General features: G+C 49.3%; 1 protein-coding gene across 1 annotated transcript in view; it reads left to right on the top strand.

The window, feature by feature from the left end:
- The first annotated feature begins 14,659 nt into the window (after positions 1 to 14,659).
- IRS2 (insulin receptor substrate 2) overlaps positions 14,660 to 20,387 on the top strand; it is a 29,131-nt gene continuing 23,403 nt past the window's right edge. The window contains exon 1 of the mRNA XM_044779710.2: positions 14,660 to 18,803. Coding sequence (XP_044635645.1) covers positions 14,795 to 18,803 — 4,009 coding nt within the window. The 5' untranslated portion in view covers positions 14,660 to 14,794. The remainder of the gene's footprint in view (positions 18,804 to 20,387) is intronic.

Here is a 20,387-nt window from a genome sequence, read left to right as displayed (position 1 = left end):
TTGCCAATACTTTCTCCCAGTCTGTGGCCTGTCTTCTAATTTCCTTTACACTGTCTTTTGCAGGGCAAGAGTTTTGAATTTTAATGAAGTCCAGCTTCCCAGTTCTTTCTTTCATGGATCGTGCCTTTGGTGTTGGACCTAAAAAGGCATCACCATACCTGAGGTCATCTAGGTTTTCTCCTATGGTATCTTCTAGGAGTTTTATTGTTTCGTGTTTTACATTTCAGTCTATGATCCATTTTGAGTTAATTTTTGTGAAGGGCATAGGGTCTGTGTCTAGTTTCATTTTTTTGCATGTGGATGTCCAATTGTTCCAGCATCATTTATTGAAGAGACTCATGGTAGATTTTTTTTTTTTTAGATTGGCACCTGAGCTGACATCTGTTGCCAATTTTCTCTTTTTTTCTTCTTCTTCTCCCCAAATCCCCCCAGTACATAGTTGTGTATTCTAGTTGTGGGTCCTCTGGTTGTGCTGTGTGGGACGCTGTCTCGGCATGGCCTGATGAACGGTGCCATGTCTGTGCCCGGGATCTGAACCGTTGATACCCAGGGCTGCTGAAGCAGGACACAAACTTAACCACTCGGCCACGGGCCAGCCCCTCATGGTAGATTTTTAATGCGTTTATGTTTAGTATCACTGACTAAATAAGATTGTGTTGAATTAATTAGGCCTCCAAACAACAACATGGAAATTAAAAACATTTCCTGCTTTACCAGAACAAAAATTATTTTAGATATACAAAGGAAACCTCTGCTTAGATATAAACTTTCTAAATTTATACAAGTATCCCCATGTAGTTAAATATGAGTCTGAGTAGCAATTGTTTAGGTAATAAGAGGCTAATTAATTGCCATTATATTTCATCAGCTCTTGGAAAGTAGACTTCAAATATAAAAAGCATATTCCATTGAAATAAGGGCTATTCACCCCCCGAACAAAAAGACACCGAGAGTCAGTCTACTTCATCAGAGCGGCTACTTATGACTAGACTCTCCCTTTCCCGATTAACCCCACAGCGAACAAACAGATTTCTCTTTAGCTCCAAAGATTATGCAGCTCGTTCTGATGGTTTTCGGAAATTAAGAATTAGAAGAAACGAATTCTAGTTACTGAAATAGCACATTAGAAATACACTAAGATTTTATATATTAGTCCTCTCCGCTGGAAAATGACATGTTTTCCCCAGAAACCTTCAGCTTCCTTTGATCGGCTTTACTCCTTCTTCCCCTCTAGTGATGGTTAGAAAATAAACCCTTGCTTTTCCGGAACTAAATCTAGAAGTATTTATTAAATAGCTACTTAGTTATGCTATATATCCACTTTATACATATTTTTTCCAGAATGCACAACATGGCACAAGAAATAGTCACTTTTTAGTCGTAAACCTTGTCTGACTCCTCCCTCTAAGGCTCAGGTTCTTACCCTCACCCAGTCCCTTCACCAAGAGACTTCCGAGTTGATTATTCTAGAAACTCTGAGGCCAGTTCATTCCCCTGCAGCCCACAGCCCTGTAACTCATGGCCACATTCAAATGTAGATCCCTTAGATGGCCTCTTTGCCTGTCCATAACCTGCCACCTCTCCCTATGCCCAACATCCATTGCTCCTCTTCCTTCCAGATCATTGAATTGCGCCCTCTGGAATTCCCATGTCTTGACCAAAGAAACAAGCCTCCTTATATCCTCAGATGTCAGCCTTTCACTCCTTGGACAGAAGACCCATAGGTCCTCATGTCTGTGGTCCAAAGAGGATATGACACAGAGCACAAAATAATAATAGCAAACATTTATTGGCTGTATATGATGTGCCAGACAGGATTCAAAAGGCTTGATATACTAATTTTTTGAGATTTTCTATAACCAAAAGAAATGTTTAATTAGAGGAAAAAGTATACAAGTATAATCCAAAAATGTAGCAGAAGATTCCTGACAAGAATGTATTGAGCATCTTCAGTGTGGCAGGTCCTTTAAGGAAGGATGCCTAGAGTAAAGAGTGAATCCCCAAATGTCTGGGGCAGGTTTGAGGGGCCATGAGGGGAAGCTCTCTGAGGACGTGCAGTGAAGAAAGGACAGTCTGTGGGACTGAGAACAGGAGGAAGGGTGGGGCTTTAGTTTCCATCTCTGTTTCAAATTGATGTCAACATCCGGTCCCATGTATTTGGTGGCATCTAACAGTCCTCTAACGGAGCAATCTGTAGAAATTCTTGACCTGAAGGCATTTGAAGGGAGTTGCTGACCATAAACAAGTTGCATCTACTCCCAGTTACTATACGAACAAGTTCCCACAAGCCGTCAGCTTGAGAGTCAAGGAAAGGGGGATTTCGAGTCATGTCCCAAAATGCAAAAGCGGAAGAGAAGTGGCAAGATGGTATTTACTTTGGGGGGAAATACGGGTTCTAAGCTTTACAACAAAGCCATGAGCTTGAGTGGAATGATGGCAATCCACTGTCCGGACAGGACAGAGGCCACCAACAGCTCTGTGCTGAGGACCCAGGGGGTACTGACTCACTCAGAACAACCCCAGGCACTCCTGGATCTCTGCCTCTCCCTGCCCACACAAAGGACCCCGTGGCTAGAGTCCCTTTGTTCACCAATGACAGCTATTGCGGCACACATCCCCCCCATGAATGCCAACACAAGCAACACAGAGAAAAGGGGTCTTGAGTGCCCTCACAAACACCAGGTCTCACTTCCTGGCTACAGCTTAATTAGCGTCTTCACAGACACTGTTACAACTCAGCTTGCCATGCATCAGACTTCTGCACACGGCAGAAGCCTCCAGCCATCCAACTGCCTCCACAGGGGCATGCTGACTGGTCCTTGCCTTCCAACCAGCCTTCTTTTCCTCCTTTATCTCCCAAACACTTCCAGTAGGTTCTTTCAAGTGCCCATTCCATTGTAAACCTGAGTCTCTGTCTTATCTGAACCCTGGTTCCACCCTGAGGACACCAAATGCCCTTTGCTCCCTGAGGATGCTGCTTAATCAACACCTCTGCTTTCCTCAGAATTCTGGGTCCTTCTTGGTCCCCACTGCTCCTGCCAGCACAGTACTTTCAATCCATAATGGAAGTGTTTCCCTTGTTAAATTTCATCTTCAGGGACCCTGCCTCAGCTTTCATGCCTTTTCTGGGCTGCATTCTAACCTCCCCATCTCCTCACGTGAGGAAACTACTCACGTCTAGATCAGCAGCAGACCCACCTCGCTGGATTACTCAGCATCGTTATCCGTGGCCCATCCCTCTGCGACGCTCTCCTCTCCTCTGCTCACTCCTGCGATTCCTCACCTGCTAGTTTTTCTCCTGCTTCAGAGACCGCTCCCTCTGGTGTTCTCTCTTCCTGTCCTGACTCTAAATGGTAGGGTGGCCTGGCTGCAATCCAGGGTACTCTTCTCATCTCATCTCTCGCACTAGGATTTTAGCTCACCTCGGGGATTTAAATGCAGTGATATGCCCCTGACTCCCAAACGCATATCTCTGGTCCAAACCTGTCCGACAGTCTACCTGACATCTTCTCTTGGATTTCTAACAGTTATGTCAGACCTCTGGTGTCTACCATCAGTCTCTTAATCCCCCCTCCCCAACCCTTTCTCCTGGGCTGTCTCCCCTGTCTCAGGAAAGGGTGCTGCCATCCTCCGAGTTTCTGTGCAAGATTCTTGCCTCCTTCCCTCACACTCCAACCATCACCAAGGGCTCCTGAGCCTTTAAAAATTAACAAGAATTATTTTATACCTTTGAATATATAATAGATTCTTGTGTTACAAAATTCAGAAAATCCAAAAAGTAACTTGGTGAAATGTGAGGTCCCGCCACACGTCTCCCACTCTGTGTCCCGAGGAATCAGGTCTGTGCTGTTGCCAGCTTGGCAAGTGTGCCTCCAGAGTGTCTATGCATATACACAAACATTTGCTTTTTACAAAAATGGTAGCACTCGACTATACATGCTGTTGTGTGATTTATTTTCCCACCTTACACTGTATCTTCCAACACGACAGGTCAGTATAAATAGAGCTGCCTGCTCATGTTACAGTCGCCTACGATTGCATACATACATAATTTGGTGATTTCCAAATTGTTGACATTCAACTTGCTTCCCAATTTTTGCTATTCCAGACAAGACTGTAATAAAGACACTCCAATACCTATTATTTCACACATGTGCATAATCTTCTATTCCAAACAAGAATGCAGTAAATACCCTTGTAAAGAAATCATTTCATATATGCATAAGTAATTCCCAGAAGTTAAATTGTGGGTCAAGGAACGTGGGCATTTGTCACTTTGATACATAAGTCAAACTGCCCTGCATAGATGCGGTTTCCGCCTGTACCACCAGCAGCTTGGTGTAGGAACCTTTCCCCACGTCCTGGCAAACACACTGTGTTATCAAACTTCTCGATCGGTGCCAATCTGATATGTGAATGATCGTGCCACTCTGTGGTTTTGATTTGCATCTATCTTATTATGAGAAAGGTTAAGCAAGCTTTCATAAGTTTAAGACTTTCTTGCATTTATTTTCATTACTGTGAACTTTGTGTTCAGATCTTCCACCCATTTTTTAGATTACGCTTTTGGTCTCTTTGTTACTGTCTTACAGGAGCCCCTAAGGTATTAAACAGATGCATAATTAGCACTTCATCTGTGATGCTGGCTGTGATTTCTTCTCAGTTTGCTGTCTGCACTTTGACCTTGTTTTTACTGTATTTTTCCCCACAGAATTCTATTTCAGAAAGTTAAAGTTATCAATATTTCTTTCCTTTTCTCCTAAGTTTCATGGGTTCATGTTTTAATATTTAAATATTTGATTCATCTGATATTTCAGTGAAAGAGGACGAGGATCTAACTTTACTGTGTCTTCAGATATACTTTCCAAGTATACCAACCCCAGTTATGGAATAAACCTATCTTCTCCCCCAGTGAAATAAAATGCCAACTTTATAATACAGTAATTTCCCCTATCAAATTGGACCTATTTCTGTACTTGACCCTATCGGCCCTTTGGGCTATTTGCATACGGGTTCTCTCCCTGTCGGCTTCCTGAGGGCACTGTCTGGATCTGAGATTTCATTTCACTCTTCTTACAAGCTAATCAGGCAGCCCCGGTGGTCTAGTGGTTAAGAGTCAGGGCTCTCACTGCTGTGGCCTGAGTCTGTTTCCTGCTCAGGGAACCACACCACCCACCTGTCGTTTCTCATACTTGGCAGCTGCATGTTGCTGAAAGCTATGCCACGGGGTATTCAAATCCCAGCAGGGTCACCCACGGTGGACAGATCTCAGCAGAGCTTTCAGACTAAGACAGACTAGGAAGAAGGATCTGGCCACCCAGCCACCCACTTCCAAAAAAATTGGCCATGAAAACCCTATGAATAGCAGCAGAACATTGTCTGATACAGCAGTGGAAGGTGAGAAGATGGCACAAAAAGTCCGGGCAGAGTTCAGCTCTACCATACGTAGGGTCGCTAGGAGTTAGAAGCCACTGGAGGACCTAAGAACCAACAAGGTACTCAGGTAGCTTGTGTTGTGGCATGCGTGCTGGCAGAGGACAAGAGCTTCTTGGGTCTGAGACTCTTGGCACAGAAAACAGCATGACTTGCTTCTGTTCCTCTTGCCCTCCTCTTGCCCTGCAAGCCCCACAGGAGCGACATGGAGAGGCTCAGTGGATGCTACCCCTGCAGAGGAGGTGTCACAGACGATGCATCTGCCTTGGGGCATCCAGCTCTTTTGTAGAAGGAAATAAGCAAGCCTGCTGTTTATCCTGGAAGGAGTCATCCGTCTCCTTATCCATTAGGGAAATTAGCTGCAAATACAATCCCTAGAAATGGCTTGAGTAAAGGGAGCCCGGGGACTTACATATTTCACTCACCAAGCAAGTAGGGTGTGGGAACGGCAGAAACCATGGACGGAAGCCCATCCCTCCAGAAGATTTGCATTTTTCACGCCCACAAGACCACACACAGTGTCTAACACAAAGTAGATGCTTGAGACATATTGATAAATTTGATGGAATCAAACATTTCATTGGGTTAGTATGAAGTTATCACCAGATAACAGAACTGGGACCCATCTATTCAGTATAATTCTACACTAAGCAGATGGTCCTCATACGGTAGACCCAAGCAGGATCAGTAGTGTAAAATATTAGCTTAAAAAAATTAACCTAAAAATAGACTAAATAGAATTACTAATGTTTGACTAATTAATACAAATTTCCATGAAATGAAATTTAGAGACTTTATTTACTATTTTCCTCCCCTGTGAAGTGTTGAGCTGGTAACTTGGAAAGTATGCACTGCTGTAAGCACCCTTAATCTCTTTTACATGGACGTGCCTCATTTATAAAATGGGCACTTGGTTATGATCACAAAAATGTTTTAATTATGCATTATTATGTTTGAAATCATAATCCGATCATGACCAGGAACACCATCCAGAAAAAAACATGGGGAGACAAAAAAGGGTTTCCCTCTCCTGTGAAATTAGCTAGATTGCAAACACCATTTTGAAGAGAGAAAAGTGAACTTGTTTAAGAATTTAAAGGAAAAAAAAAAGAAGCAATGAAAGCAGTCGTGAGATAACAACAGCAAATAGTTTAATTATATTTAAGAAACATTTTGAAGTGAATGACGTGGACTTCAATACCACCAAAAATGGAGTCGTTACTCTCCGACCGGATGCGGAATAAGCCTGGAGGAACGGCAGCGACGCTTCTGCGGGAGCACGTTGAAGATACCCAACAGCTCAGGTGGATGCGCCAGAGGCCGCGCGAGGCTGCGGTCCTGCAGTCAGCTCTCCGGATCACTCGCCAATCAACTTAAATGTCAACTGCTCAACACCAGACATCATAAAATAAAATAAAAAAACAAAAAGACCTTTAAAACAAGATTAATTTTAAAGTTGCCTCGATTTACCTTTTACTTGTTCTCACTTACTCCTTTACTCTCTCCTAAAATTTTAATCAGAAGATAGATCTAGTTAAGCAAGATGAAATTCAGTTCTTGTTTTCTTACCACATCTTCATATCACCTTTTCCTGGAATTTCCCTGAATATCTAACCTGATATTATATAGACACTTTGTGAAACTTCCTAGGCTCAACGATGAAAATCACTTTCTCTACCATATATTATTAGTGAAGAAGAGGCTAAAATAGCGACATTAGGAATTTAAATAAAGCATTAAGAAAATTAAGAAAATACCAGATGAGGGTTGTAATAACATCTAACAATTTTTGTTTCCAAATTATACGTATTATATGTATATGTTACAATATTGTAACAAAAGGTACAGGAAAAAAGAAATTTCTCAAACAAAAATCATTTAAGGAAAATAGTGCCTTATTATTTAGATAGAAAACCAAACAGCCAAAGACCTATGTACTAGATAATTCCTAAAACGTGCTTGATGATTAAGAAATACTTAACGCATGTTTAGTAATTCAGTGCTGGCTGGTTTTTATATTTTAAATTGAGAAGGATATAAATTCACCTGCATAATACAGGATATTCCTACTTTTCTATTAATCTATAACTGAAAAATAATGTGACTTGAAACAATGGGGCTCAATGACAATCTGCATATTAATTTCCTTCTTCATTTGTACTGTAAGGGACACGGGTACATTTTGAAATTGTAATACACTTTCAGTGCATAGAAATTTTAGAATCGGGTGCATGTTTACCAAACTAAAAACAGCAAAATATCAAGTCTCAAAATATCAACATATTTCATTTTCTATGTGCTTTTTAATAGCAGTGGGAAATATGACTTTTTAATTCTTACTATTTGCTGCCTATAGAGACATTCTTGCAGTACAAAATGTAATTTTAAGAAATTTTCAATAAATAATTCTTTTTTCCCTCTCTCTTTTAGCAAGACGATAGGCTGACATCTTAACAAAGAATTAGCAAATACGAAAATGCAGGCTGATGTTTACACTTCCAGCAGTAATTCTCAGAATGTGTTTATCTGAACGGAAATCTCCATTTAACATTTAACAGCCAGCGGGAAATGGCAATAAGTGGTATCTGCTTTAATTTCACAAGTTGTTGCTTTATTTATTTTCTTGAGAACCTCACTAATCCATATTTCCCCAAGTTGCTTAGTTTAGTTAATATCATTTGTGCTATAAACGTTCTAAACAAGGCAAAAAAATATAATACACATGCAGAGAGCTAATCATTCTTCTTCAACATTGTATGTGGGCTCACAGGACAGGTTACCCAGAAGGGGAATTAAAAGATCTAGGCTCTATTCTCAGTTGTGTTAGAATCATGGAATATTGGCATTATGGGAGATTATAATATTTTTTATTTATTCCACAGACTGGTAGAATCAAATGCCATAACATATATAAATACATTAATAACTACTCTCTCTAGTTATTACTATTATTATTGCTGTTTCATGTAGCAGCTTTTTTTTCATGCACAGATAAAGGACACGTTTGGTAGCAAATATATCAAGTCTTCTGACTCCTTTACTCTATTTGGATAACTCAGCTCTAAATACCACCGCTAACTGAATATCTCTATTATTTGCGTTGCCTAAAGATTAAGACTAAAGCAATTACGAAAGAAGATGTAATTTATACATTTACAGTTGATAAATAAGTCATGAGTACATAAGTTCAAATTATTTTAATAACAAAGATAGCCACATTTGATACTTATTAACTGCCATTTGTTATTTATAGTTTAAAACATATTTTTGTTATTTATTATTTTTAAAATATATTTTCTTTCCCATCCATAGTTTCAGATTTTGCTTTTCAGCATCTCTCAAGATGACTTTGGCTTATTGTAAAAGCATTTGAGATTGATAGGTCAATTTAGTGGAGAAAAACGATAAAAAAGTTTGCTTGTAAGACGAGGAAATCTTGATTGTAACTCTTAGGTTTCCTCTGTAAACATTCCAAAATAACCCTTTGTTTAGATTCTTGTTTGTTTTTATTTTGTAGGCTAGATAATATGATAAAATCTCTAAAATCTTAGACATTGATATACATTTTTTTATAAGACAGCTGCTCTTGGTAAGTAAATATGCAAATTGAGATATAAAAGGTATTAAAAATATGAACATATTAGTTTGACATTTACCCAATTATTAAAAAAATCAGTTCTTAAACTTCCTAACGTGTCCATGCCTCATCTGTCATCTGATGCTACCCTTAGTCCCTCATTGTTGGTATTTCTTTGTTTCATCCCAAATTGTTTCTATCAACTTATGTAAGGATTTGTGCAAAGCAACTGTGTGTTAGGCTGCAGCCAGCCTTCCACCAAAGCAGCCACCACTCTGGCTGTGACAACTCGCACAAGAGCCACTTCTGCCTTGGGAGGAAGCATTACCAGTTGGTGGCAGCATTCACAAGAGCGGGTCACATTTCCGCTGTTATCTTTAGGTTGGATTTCAAAACAACTCTAGCAAACAGACTCAAAGGCAAGCCTAGAAACAGCACGTGAACAACTGCAAAAAAGTGGAAGGTTTCTGACTCCGATCCAGTTCCACAAAACACTAGAGCATCTGGCGAAAAGTGGGGTGGCTCGTGTCCTGTTTACCTCCTGAGCAGTTTACAAAAACAGGGTGAAGGCTGCTCCTACAACAAACAGCGGGATCAATGAGCCCCGGCTGATCTTTCCCCTCCCAGCACTTTCGCTCTGTTCAGGGACATTCCCAGCTATCCTCACTGCTCACCCTCCTGCCTTGAAATTGAAATAGAGCTGTGTCATTTTAGAGACTTTTTTTTAATGTCATCTGCTCATGATCTACAGACTGAGAAGCAGACAATTTTGTTCTGCTCTGACAGAAACAAACAAACAAACCCACAAACAATGTTTTAACCCAGCAGCCAGAACACTAACAGCAAGCACTACACAGGGCATCGATTTAGTCGGGCAGAACCCAAGTGCTCTGTGTCACAGGGCCAAGCATCCCGAGGAAAGGCATGTCCTAAAGAGGAGCACTTTCGTTTTTTTTTAATGATTCAGCAATGCTATACAGTCATTAATGCAAAATTTTTATTCCTATCATGGAAAGTCTTTTGGGAAAGCTTTTTTTAAATCTAGAAATACATCCTCAAAATTCAAACACAACAAAATCCAGAGGCGAATTAATAAGAATTTTAAGTTACTAACTGCCGTCACTTTTTAATTGGTTGTTTGGGTGTTTATATTTTTTCAACACAATTATATTTAAAATGAAAATGTTTTGAATATTGGGTCGCTGTACTTGTGCCTACTGCATAACTGAGTATTTTTCTAAACGGTATTAATTCAATTCCTACACTTTTCAGAAGGATTCTTACTTTAAAAGTTACAGTTTTGCTCCAGCACATGTGCATATGAAAGATCATTTACTTTACAAAACCCCTCCACACTTCAAATGAATATTGAAGAAAGAGACTACTTAAAATATACCAGTATTTTTAATGAGCAAAATAAAGACTGAAGTGGAAAGCCCTTAAAACTTTCAAGGAACTGATATAATCTATTAACAAATCCTGATTCCTTAAACATTTGCAAAGTTATGCATGAGTAGTGAATGATCTAAACAGCAGTGACATTCTCTCATGTAAATCATTCTGTTGCACAGAATTAGCAGAATTAGCGTGTTACAAAATTCTTGTGAAATTTCAGTTGAAAGATATTAGCAAATATATTTGTCGGAAAAAAAAACATAGCTGCTAAAGTGCAGGAAGTTCCTTTATGAATTCTGCATGAGGAAAGTCTGTCTGCAATGTTCATTCATCAGAGAAAGGGAACGTTTATTACATGAGCCACTGGAATACATTATTTTATAAAGCAAAACGTGATGAAATGGCGCTACTCTTTTTAAGGACTAAATATATCCCTGGACATAAACCTCTGAAGTTAAAATCCCTACCTCCTAGAATACATTTTAAATTAAGGTTATTCTAACAGGTCATATAGTATTCCACTCAACGACCTTCTTAGTCAGTTTTTAGATTGAGTTCATCTAGATAGAAAATAATGTCAAACAGCTACAGGGTTAAGAATTAACAAGAAAAAAACCCTCACAAGTACTGAAATGTTATCTACTTTTCTCATCCTATTCACGTCTTTCTCATGTGAAACAGGGAAGAGAAGTAATGGTGCTGACTATTCTTATTAGTAGGAGTAGGATTTGTATGATGGATTCGTGATACATTTTTAATGTTGACATTTTTATGAAATTGACTACTTTATGAAAGGTAATGAAATTATTCCAGAAAGGTCTTTTTGTTTTAATAAAAGAATCATTGCATACAATTCTATGTAAAAAAAAACAAACCAAAACAAACAAAACAAAACAAAACAAACCAACAAAAAACACTCTTTGCTAAAAGATATGGCCATTTTGTGATCTGTGAAAGGAAAGAGAACTTCCAACGAAAGATCTTGGACCATGAGAAAAAATTTCATCCAGGCTGCTTGCTGGCAACAGGCCATGCACGAAGCTCCCGGCCCTGTGTGGAGAGCAGGTTGGCAGATGTTATTAGCTGACTTTTGCTGAAAAAGTATGGGAGAACAGTTGGATCATCACAAGGTGTCGAACAAGCTTTAAATAAATAAATAGCTTATTTGGCAATAGAAAGGGAGAAAGACAACGAGTTCCCCCATCGAGGAAGAAGACTGGGATCCTTCTATTTACAGAGCTCCTTACTGCTGGCTTCATGGACTGATTTCTTAATGAGAATGGAAATTGTACTCCCACACTTGTGTTTGCAGGTTCTAGGACTGCAGAATGACAATTAGTTTGCAGTTTTGCTGTAGGAGACTTGTGATCTTTAGGGTATGAGAACACTGCTGATGTAGCTGATACTTCTTCACACTTCCCTCTTCTGCCTCTAAGTTGGTGACTGAGGCAGCAGGAGGGGAAAGTGCCAACTGCCAGCTTAGAGTTTCTGACACCTTAACTTGAATGCTGGCATTTAACACTAGAATAGCCCTAAGGGAACAAACAAACAAACTCAAGATGACACTTGTTAACATCTGAGGGGCACAGCAAATAAATATTCAATGAATATATGAACATTTGAGTTTGCATATAAAAAGGCAAAAGCAAAAAGAAAAGAATGAAACAATTGCAAGAGATTCTTTCTCCAAAGAAATCATTATGGCATGATGCTGAAAAGAGCTTGTTCCAAGGTCATCTGCTAGTTAGGGTTACTGAACTAACAGGCAGGCTCATTTACAGCCCTGAGAAAGTGGGATGCAAATGATCAGAAAGCCAAAAGAGTTGGGCCACATTTTCTTCAGGCTCCTAGATAAGAATCCCTTATCTCTCCTTTCTGAGTAGACACATTGCTAGGCAACATTTGTTAACACAGAGAGGGCAACAAGATCTAAAAAGAATAGAAAACTAAAGCACAACGTCCATAAAGGTGGTGCCCCCAACACACACACAATCACACACACACACACACACACACCAACACATTCCTAGAGGTCTTTTCTAAAGTATGGTTTAAAATGGAGGATCAACTTTAAGTCTATCTCTTTGAGGCAAATTCTATTATGATATTTGCTTCACTGCCTGTTCTTCCCAGATTTATGCTACTGGTCAACAATCTTAACTGTATACACGCTAAGAAATGAAAACGCTAAGATTTTGGGGTAAGTAGGGTTCTCTTGGCACATATTTACTAGCAGAATCTTAAAGTCACATTCTTACGAATACGTTACGATATCTATTACCCTTTAAAAATTACAACCTTAAATTATTTTCTTTAAGATTTCATTACATTTAAAATTAAGATTTTGATATACATAGAGGGCATTCAAAGGCAAACTTCCAGGAATTAATAAAAAATAACCAACATTATTGTTTCAAATTATTTCATGGAGATAAAAAATTAAAAAAAAAAAAAGAAAAATAATGACCAGGCTTGTTTTGTTGGCTTCTTAGTTTTTGCAGGACCTGGAGTCTGCTCGGATCTGAACTCGGGGACTCTCACCCTCATCAGTTGCCCTCACTTTGTCATTTAGAAGATGCGACTCCATGGGTCCTTATTTGTAATCGACTTTGGAAGTCACCAAAGCCAAGCGGATGTAAAAACTCGAAGCACTTCTTCAAGGGCATCCTCAACGCGGCAGTCGCTGCCTGGGAAGGGCGGGCGCCCAGGTCTGAAGCCGTCCACGTCTGGCACCTCCGCGCGCGGTGCAGAAGGTCTGGTGGGAGGAAGGCATGCCGCCGCGGGGACCCGGCTCCTGGGGCTGTTTTCTCGCTGGAGCCCGCCCTCTTCCCGGCACTATGGAAACTGCATTTTTCTACGCCTGCTCGTCCTCCTCCTCTTTCTCCTATTACATCCCAAACAGACATTTCAACTTCCTGAGAACCTGACAAGTGAATGGCGCTGATGACGCCCCGGAAAGAGCCCACGACCCGGCTGCGGGGGAAGGGCGCCCCCGAGCGGGTAGGACCCCGGGAGCCACCCTCGGCCAGCGAGGCCGGACTGGGGGCGCCGCGCCCGCGTCCCTCCCGCACCCCGGCTCTCCTTCCAGGAAGGGGCGCGAAGCTGCTATCGATCCAGAGCTCACCGGTGACTAATGTGATGCTCGTAAACAAGCCAAGGGCCGGGCACCCGGGAACCACCCAAGCGCAAACCCGCCGCGGCGAGCGGGTGCGCGCCCACCCCGAGTTTGGGCGCCTGATCGGCTCGCCTAAGTGTGTGTGTTGAGGGGCGGGGGTTACCAGAGGGCAGCCAAGTTCATTGCCCCTTCTTGTCCCCCGCGAGTGGGGCGGCGGCGGGGCTTTGCGAGGCCCGAGGGAGGTGCTGCCGCCCCCTTTCCCGCGCCTACCCCGGGCGGGCGGCCTCGGCCCTTGATCTCCGCCAGCCTCCGCCCCCTGCAGTGTCCCCTCTCAGAGACCCCTCTCTGGCGGAAGCTCCGAGCCTAATTAATTGAGTCAAAGGCGGGAGGAAAGGGCCCTCCGGACCGCGGCCGGCCGCCGCCCCTCCTGCGCGCCCCTTTTCCCGCCCTGGGTGGCATCTCCTCCGCCGGCATCCACAACGAGCCTCTGATTAATGAGGCTCGGGCCGGCCCCCACCCCGCCCGGGCCCCGGCCTCCGCAGGAGGGGGAGGGGACGGCGGGAAACGCGGCCCGGGGAGAAAGGGGGGCGGGGCGGGGGCGCGCGGCCCGCCCCCCCCGCGCCCCGCGCCCATTGGCCACGCGCGCCGTCCGTCGGGGGGCGCGGCGCCAATACGGGCGGCGGGGCGGGGCGGTCGCGCCGTGTGTGCCTGCGTAACGCCGAGTCACATGTTGTTTTGCTCTTCTTAGTTCAGTCACTCGGTGCGCGATGTGTTACTCACTGTGCGGCGGGGACCGCGACGAGCCCGGGTCGCCGTTGGCAGCAGCACCAGAAGCAGGAACCCCGGCGGCGGCGCAGACCCCGAGTGCCCGGCCGTACCCCGGCACCCCAGAGCGCGGCGCGGCGGCGGGACCGGTGCGGCCGCGCGCGCCTTAAGCTCGGCCCCGCGGCTCGGGGACCCTGACTCTCGGCCCAGCCTGCGAGTCCCCAGGCGCCGCCCGAGAGCCCGGGAGGCAGCGGCCGAGGGCAGCCGGGCCAGGGGGCGGCCACCGCCCGCGCCGGGCATCCTCTGGGGCCCCGGAGCGCGGAGGGCGCTGCGCCACCGCGCAGTGCCGGCCCCCGCGGGCCTCCCCGAGCCTTCCCCACCTCCTGGGCCCGAGGGACGCGCGCTCCGGCGGGCGAGCAGGGGGGAGGGAGCCGCCCCCGCCCGCGCCCCCTCCGCTCCCCCCCAGCCCCGCCACGCCGGGCCGGGTGGCGCGGCCCGAAGCGCCCGCGATGGCGAGCCCGCCGCTGCACGGGCCCCCCGGGCCAGCGGGCGGCGACGGCCCCAACCTCAACAACAACAACAACAACAACAACCACAGCGTGCGCAAGTGCGGCTACCTGCGCAAGCAAAAGCACGGCCACAAGCGCTTCTTCGTGCTGCGCGGGCCCGGCGCGGGCGGCGACGAGGCGACGGCGACAGCGGGCGGGGGGCCGGCGCCGCAGCCGCCGCGGCTCGAGTACTACGAGAGCGAGAAGAAGTGGCGGAGCAAGGCGGGCGCCCCGAAGCGGGTCATCGCGCTCGACTGCTGCCTGAACATCAACAAGCGCGCCGACGCCAAACACAAGTACCTGATCGCCCTCTACACCAAGGACGAGTACTTCGCCGTGGCGGCCGAGAACGAGCAGGAGCAGGAGGGCTGGTACCGCGCGCTCACCGACCTGGTCAGCGAGGGCCGCGCGGGCGCCGGCGACGCGCCCCCCGCCGCCGCCACCGCCGCGTCCTGCAGCGCCTCCCTGCCCGGCGCCCTGGGCGGCTCGGCCGGCGCCGCCGCGGCCGATGACAGCTACGGGCTGGTGGCGCCCGCCACGGCCGCCTACCGCGAGGTGTGGCAGGTGAACCTCAAGCCCAAGGGCTTGGGCCAGAGCAAGAACCTGACGGGCGTGTACCGCCTGTGCCTGTCGGCGCGCACTATCGGCTTCGTGAAGCTCAACTGCGAGCAGCCGTCGGTGACGCTGCAGCTCATGAACATCCGCCGCTGCGGCCACTCGGACAGCTTCTTCTTCATCGAGGTGGGCCGCTCGGCCGTCACGGGCCCCGGCGAGCTGTGGATGCAGGCCGACGACTCGGTGGTGGCGCAGAACATCCACGAGACCATCCTGGAGGCCATGAAGGCGCTCAAGGAGCTCTTCGAGTTCCGGCCGCGCAGCAAGAGCCAGTCGTCGGGCTCGTCGGCCACGCACCCCATCAGCGTCCCCGGAGCGCGCCGCCACCACCACCTGGTCAACCTGCCCCCCAGCCAGACGGGCCTGGTGCGCCGCTCGCGCACCGACAGCCTGGCCGCCACCCCGCCGGCCGCCAAGTGCAGTTCCTGTCGGGTGCGCACAGCCAGCGAGGGCGACGGCGGCGCGGCGGCGGGGACCGGGGCGGCGGGCGGCAGGCCCGTGTCGGTGTCGGGGAGCCCCCTGAGCCCCGGGCCGGTGCGCGCGCCGCTGAGCCGCTCGCACACCCTGAGCGGCGGCTGCGGCGGCCGCGCGGGCAAGGTGACGCTGGCGCCGGCAGGGGGCGCCCTGCAACACAGCCGCTCCATGTCCATGCCCGTGGCGCACTCGCCCCCGGCCGCCACCAGCCCCGGCAGCCTGTCGTCCAGCAGCGGGCACGGCTCTGGCTCCTACCCGCCGCCTCCGGGCCCGCACCCGCACCTGCAGCACCCCCTGCATCTCCCCGCGGGCCAGAGACCCTCCAGCGGCAGCGCCTCGGCTTCGGGCTCCCCCAGCGACCCCGGCTTCATGTCCCTGGACGAGTACGGCTCCAGCCCTGGGGACCTGAGAGCCTTCTGCAGCCACCGGAGCAACACGCCGGAGTCCATCGCCGAGACCCCCCCGGCCAGGGACGGCAGCGGGGGGGAGCTGTACGGGTACATGACCATGGACAGGCCCCTGAGCCACTGTGGTCGTCCCTACCGCCGAGTCTCAGGGGACGGGGCCCAGGACTTGGACAGAGGGCTGAGGAAGAGGACTTACTCCCTGACGACACCTGCTCGGCAGCGGCCGGTGCCCCAGCCCTCCTCCGCGTCCCTGGATGAATACACCCTTATGCGGGCCACCTTCTCCGGCAGCTCCGGCCGACTCTGCCCGTCCTGCCCCGCGTCCTCTCCCAAAGTGGCTTACCACCCCTATCCCGAGGACTATGGCGACATCGAAATTGGGTCCCATAGGAGCTCCAGCAGTAACCTGGGCACGGACGATGGCTACATGCCCATGACCCCTGGCGTGGCTCTCATGGGGGGTGGCAGTGGTAGCTGCAAGAGTGACGACTACATGCCCATGAGCCCCACCAGCGTGTCTGCCCCCAAGCAGATCCTGCAGCCTCGCGCTGCCGCCGCCGCCTTGCCCCCCACGGGAGCTGCGGCGCCTGCGCCCGCCTCCGCGGCCGGCAGGGCCTTTCCAGTGAACGGTGGCAGCTACAAGGCCAGCTCCCCGGCCGAGAGCTCCCCCGAGGACAGTGGGTACATGCGCATGTGGTGTGGCTCCAAGCTGTCCATGGAGAACGCCGACAGCAAGCTGCTTCCCAACGGGGACTACCTCAACATGTCCCCCAGCGACGCGGGCCCCTCGGGGACCCCGCCCGACTTCTTCTCCGCAGCCTTGCACAGCAGCGGGGAGACGCTCAGGGGCGTCCCTGGCTACTGCTACAGCTCCCTGCCTCGCTCCTACAAGGCTCCCTACACCTGCGACGGGGACCACGACCAGTACGTGCTCATGAGCTCCCCCGTGGGGCGCATCCTGGAAGAGGAGCGACTGGAGCCGCAGGCCAGCCCGGGGACCACGCCGTCGGCCAGCGCCTTCGCCACCGGGGCCGGTGGGGGCGGCCACACGCAGCCTCCTCACCCAGTAGTGCCTTCGCCCGGGAGGCCGAGTGGCGGCGGCAGTGGCCGCCCGGAGGGCTTCCTGAACCAGCGCTGCCGGGCAGTGCGGCCCACGCGCCTGTCCCTGGAGGGCCTTCCGACCCTGCCCAGCATGCACGAGTACCCTCTGCCGCCCGAGCCCAAGAGCCCCGGCGAGTACATCAACATCGACTTCGGCGAGTCAGGAGCGCGCCTGTCGCCGCCGGCCCCTCCGCTGCTCGCCTCGGCGGCCTCGTCCTCCTCGCTGCTGTCCGCCAGCAGCCCAGCCTCGTCCCTGGGCTCGGGCACCCCGGGCACGAGCAGCGACAGCCGGCAGCGCTCCCCGCTCTCCGACTACATGAACCTCGACTTCAGCTCGCCCAAGTCTCCCAAGCCGGGTACCCAGAGCGGGGACCCTGTGGGCTCCTTGGATGCCCTCCTGTCCCCCGAGGTCTCGTCCCCGTACCCACCGCTGCCCCCGCGCCCTGTCGCCCCCTCCTCCTCCCTGCAGCCGCTGGCCCCCCCTCCGCCACCCCCAGGGGAGCTGTACCGCCTGCCTCCAGCATCCACCTCCCAGGGCCCCGGCGCCGCCTCCTCATCGTCCTCGGAGACTGGGGACAATGGTGACTACACCGAGATGGCCTTTGGCGTGGCTGCCACCCCGCCACAACCCATCGCGGCCCCCCCCAAGCCAGAAGGTGCCCGCGTGACCAGCCCCACGTCCGGCGTGAAGAGGCTGAGTCTCATGGATCAGGTGTCGGGGGTCGAGGCCTTCCTTCAGGCCAGCCAGCCCCCAGACCCGCACCGAGGGGCCAAGGTCATCCGCGCAGACCCGCAGGGGGGCCGCCGCCGCCACAGCTCCGAGACCTTCTCCTCGACCACCACTGTGACCCCCGTGTCCCCGTCCTTCGCCCACAACCCGAAGCGCCATAACTCGGCCTCTGTGGAAAATGTTTCTCTCAGGAAAAGCAGTGAAGGGGGCGGCGGCAGCATCCTCGGTGGGGGAGATGAGCCCCCTGCGTCCCCCCGCCAGTTGCAGCCACCGGTCCCCCAGCAGGCGCGGCCGTGGACACCGAGTCAGCCTGGTGGCTTGGTTGGCTGCCCCGGCGGCACTGGCTCTCCAATGCGCAGGGAGACCTCTGCCGGCTTCCAGAACGGCCTCAACTACATCGCCATCGACGTGAGGGACGAGCCGCCCCCGCAGCAGCATCCGCAGCATCCACAGCATCCGCAGCCGGGAGACAAAAGCGCCTGGGGCCGGACCCGGAGCCTTGGGGGTCTCATCAGCGCCGTGGGGGGCAGCAGCACGGGCGGGGTGTGTGGGGGGCCGGGCCCTGGTGCCCTGCCATCCGCCAACACCTATGCCAGCATTGACTTCTTGTCGCATCACCTGAAGGAGGCCACGGTTGTGAAAGGTGAGGCCCTTGGGGCTTGGGCGGGTGGGAGGAAGCGTGGGAAAGTGGGTGAGCGTCTGTGGATTCACTTCTTTTCCTTTCTCTGGTACCTTGCTCTAAATGCCAAAATATTGGCCCAAGCTTCTTGTTTTGTTTTACTTTTGGCTCCCGTTTCCTCCTGGTTCCCCAAAGACCTTGCCAGGAGCAATCAAGTCGTCTTTGAGTTGAACGTGAAGCTTCCGACTGGAGCGACTTTGATTTGTTTTTTTCGGCCCAACTCCTTTCTTCTTTCCCACAGCCTTTCTCCCCCTGGTTAACACTGGACGTGCTCCGCGGGTCAACCACCCCAAGGAGGCAGCAGCCAGGGCTGCTTGCTCGGAGAGGTGGGAACTTCTGCCGGGGAGGGACTTCAGGTTCTGACTGCTCTGGGCTGCAGCCTTCACCTTTTTCTTTGTTTTCCTGAGCTGGGCCCCAGCTGATTCTTGCTAAGCCTCAAAGTTTATAAAAACAAGCCCGAAAATAGTTTAGGAAATGAGCATCCATTTTGGCTAAAGGGGAACGGTTAACCATTTACCGTTTACCCATAAGCTGTCGGAGCTTTCCCATCAGAGAGGTTCTTTTTGTCTTAAGGGGCAGAGAGGGTAACACTGCTTAAACACAGCTCTGAAGCAGTGGTTCTCAGACTTGAGCATCCCTGGGAGTCACCGGGGGAGTGTGCTGAGGCCTTGATCGCTGGCCTGTGTGAAGCCCCAGATTCTGAAAGAGTAGGTCTGGGCTGTGGCCCAGAATATACCTTCCTAAGGTATTTCCAGATTGTGCTGATGCTGCTGGCTGGGGGGCCCATCCTCTGAGAACTCTACCCTAGCTTAGACTCACCAGAGGAGGTTTGAGAAATTACCTATTGGCCCTCACCCCAGACACATTCAAGCAGAGCATGCGGTGGGCAGAGCCCAGGCAGCAGCGTGTTTCCGTTGCCCAGGTGATGTTAATGTGCAGCCAGAATTTAGAATCAGTGATTTAGGGAAAACAAGGGGAAGACGACAACACAGATCTTTGTAAGAACAATTAGATGGGATGGTGTCCTGCATTGTTCCTCCTCCTTCTCATCAAATATCCCTGAGGAGAGAGAGATGTGCTTGCTTTGCAGCTGGCGGCGCGTTCTGACTGTCTCAAACTTTGAATGATGAAGGGGGGGGGGGGGCGGCGAGAGGTGTAAGGGAGGTGGATGTTGAGGAGAGCTGCTTTAATTTAGTCAATGTTTCTGTGCGGGGCTACTGGTCAGGTAGAGGTTCTGGGAACCACAAAGCACACAGCAGTGAAGAGTGTTATTTGGATGCTGTCCTAGATGCTGGCCGAAGGTCAGAAGTCTGCAAGGCTCACAAGGTGATGATGATGGAGGTGGCTTGGAGATCCATATACCTTTTGTTCTTAAAGCAAACACCCATTTCATGCCATCTAAATCCAGCATATGTTTGATAGTATCCATGAGATTTAAAATTATAGCTGTAGGGTAAATACCCTGTTATTCTTATATAATAGAAGAAAAGCTATTTGCTTTTTTTATTAAAACCATATAAAACCATTTCATAAAAGATGAAAATAGCC

The sequence above is a fragment of the Equus asinus genome, chromosome 11, assembly GCF_041296235.1.
Source record: "Equus asinus isolate D_3611 breed Donkey chromosome 11, EquAss-T2T_v2, whole genome shotgun sequence".
NCBI classification, from domain to species: Eukaryota; Metazoa; Chordata; class Mammalia; order Perissodactyla; family Equidae; genus Equus; species Equus asinus.
Note: the sequence above shows the minus strand (reverse complement) of the source record. Positions and strands in the feature narration are given on the sequence as shown.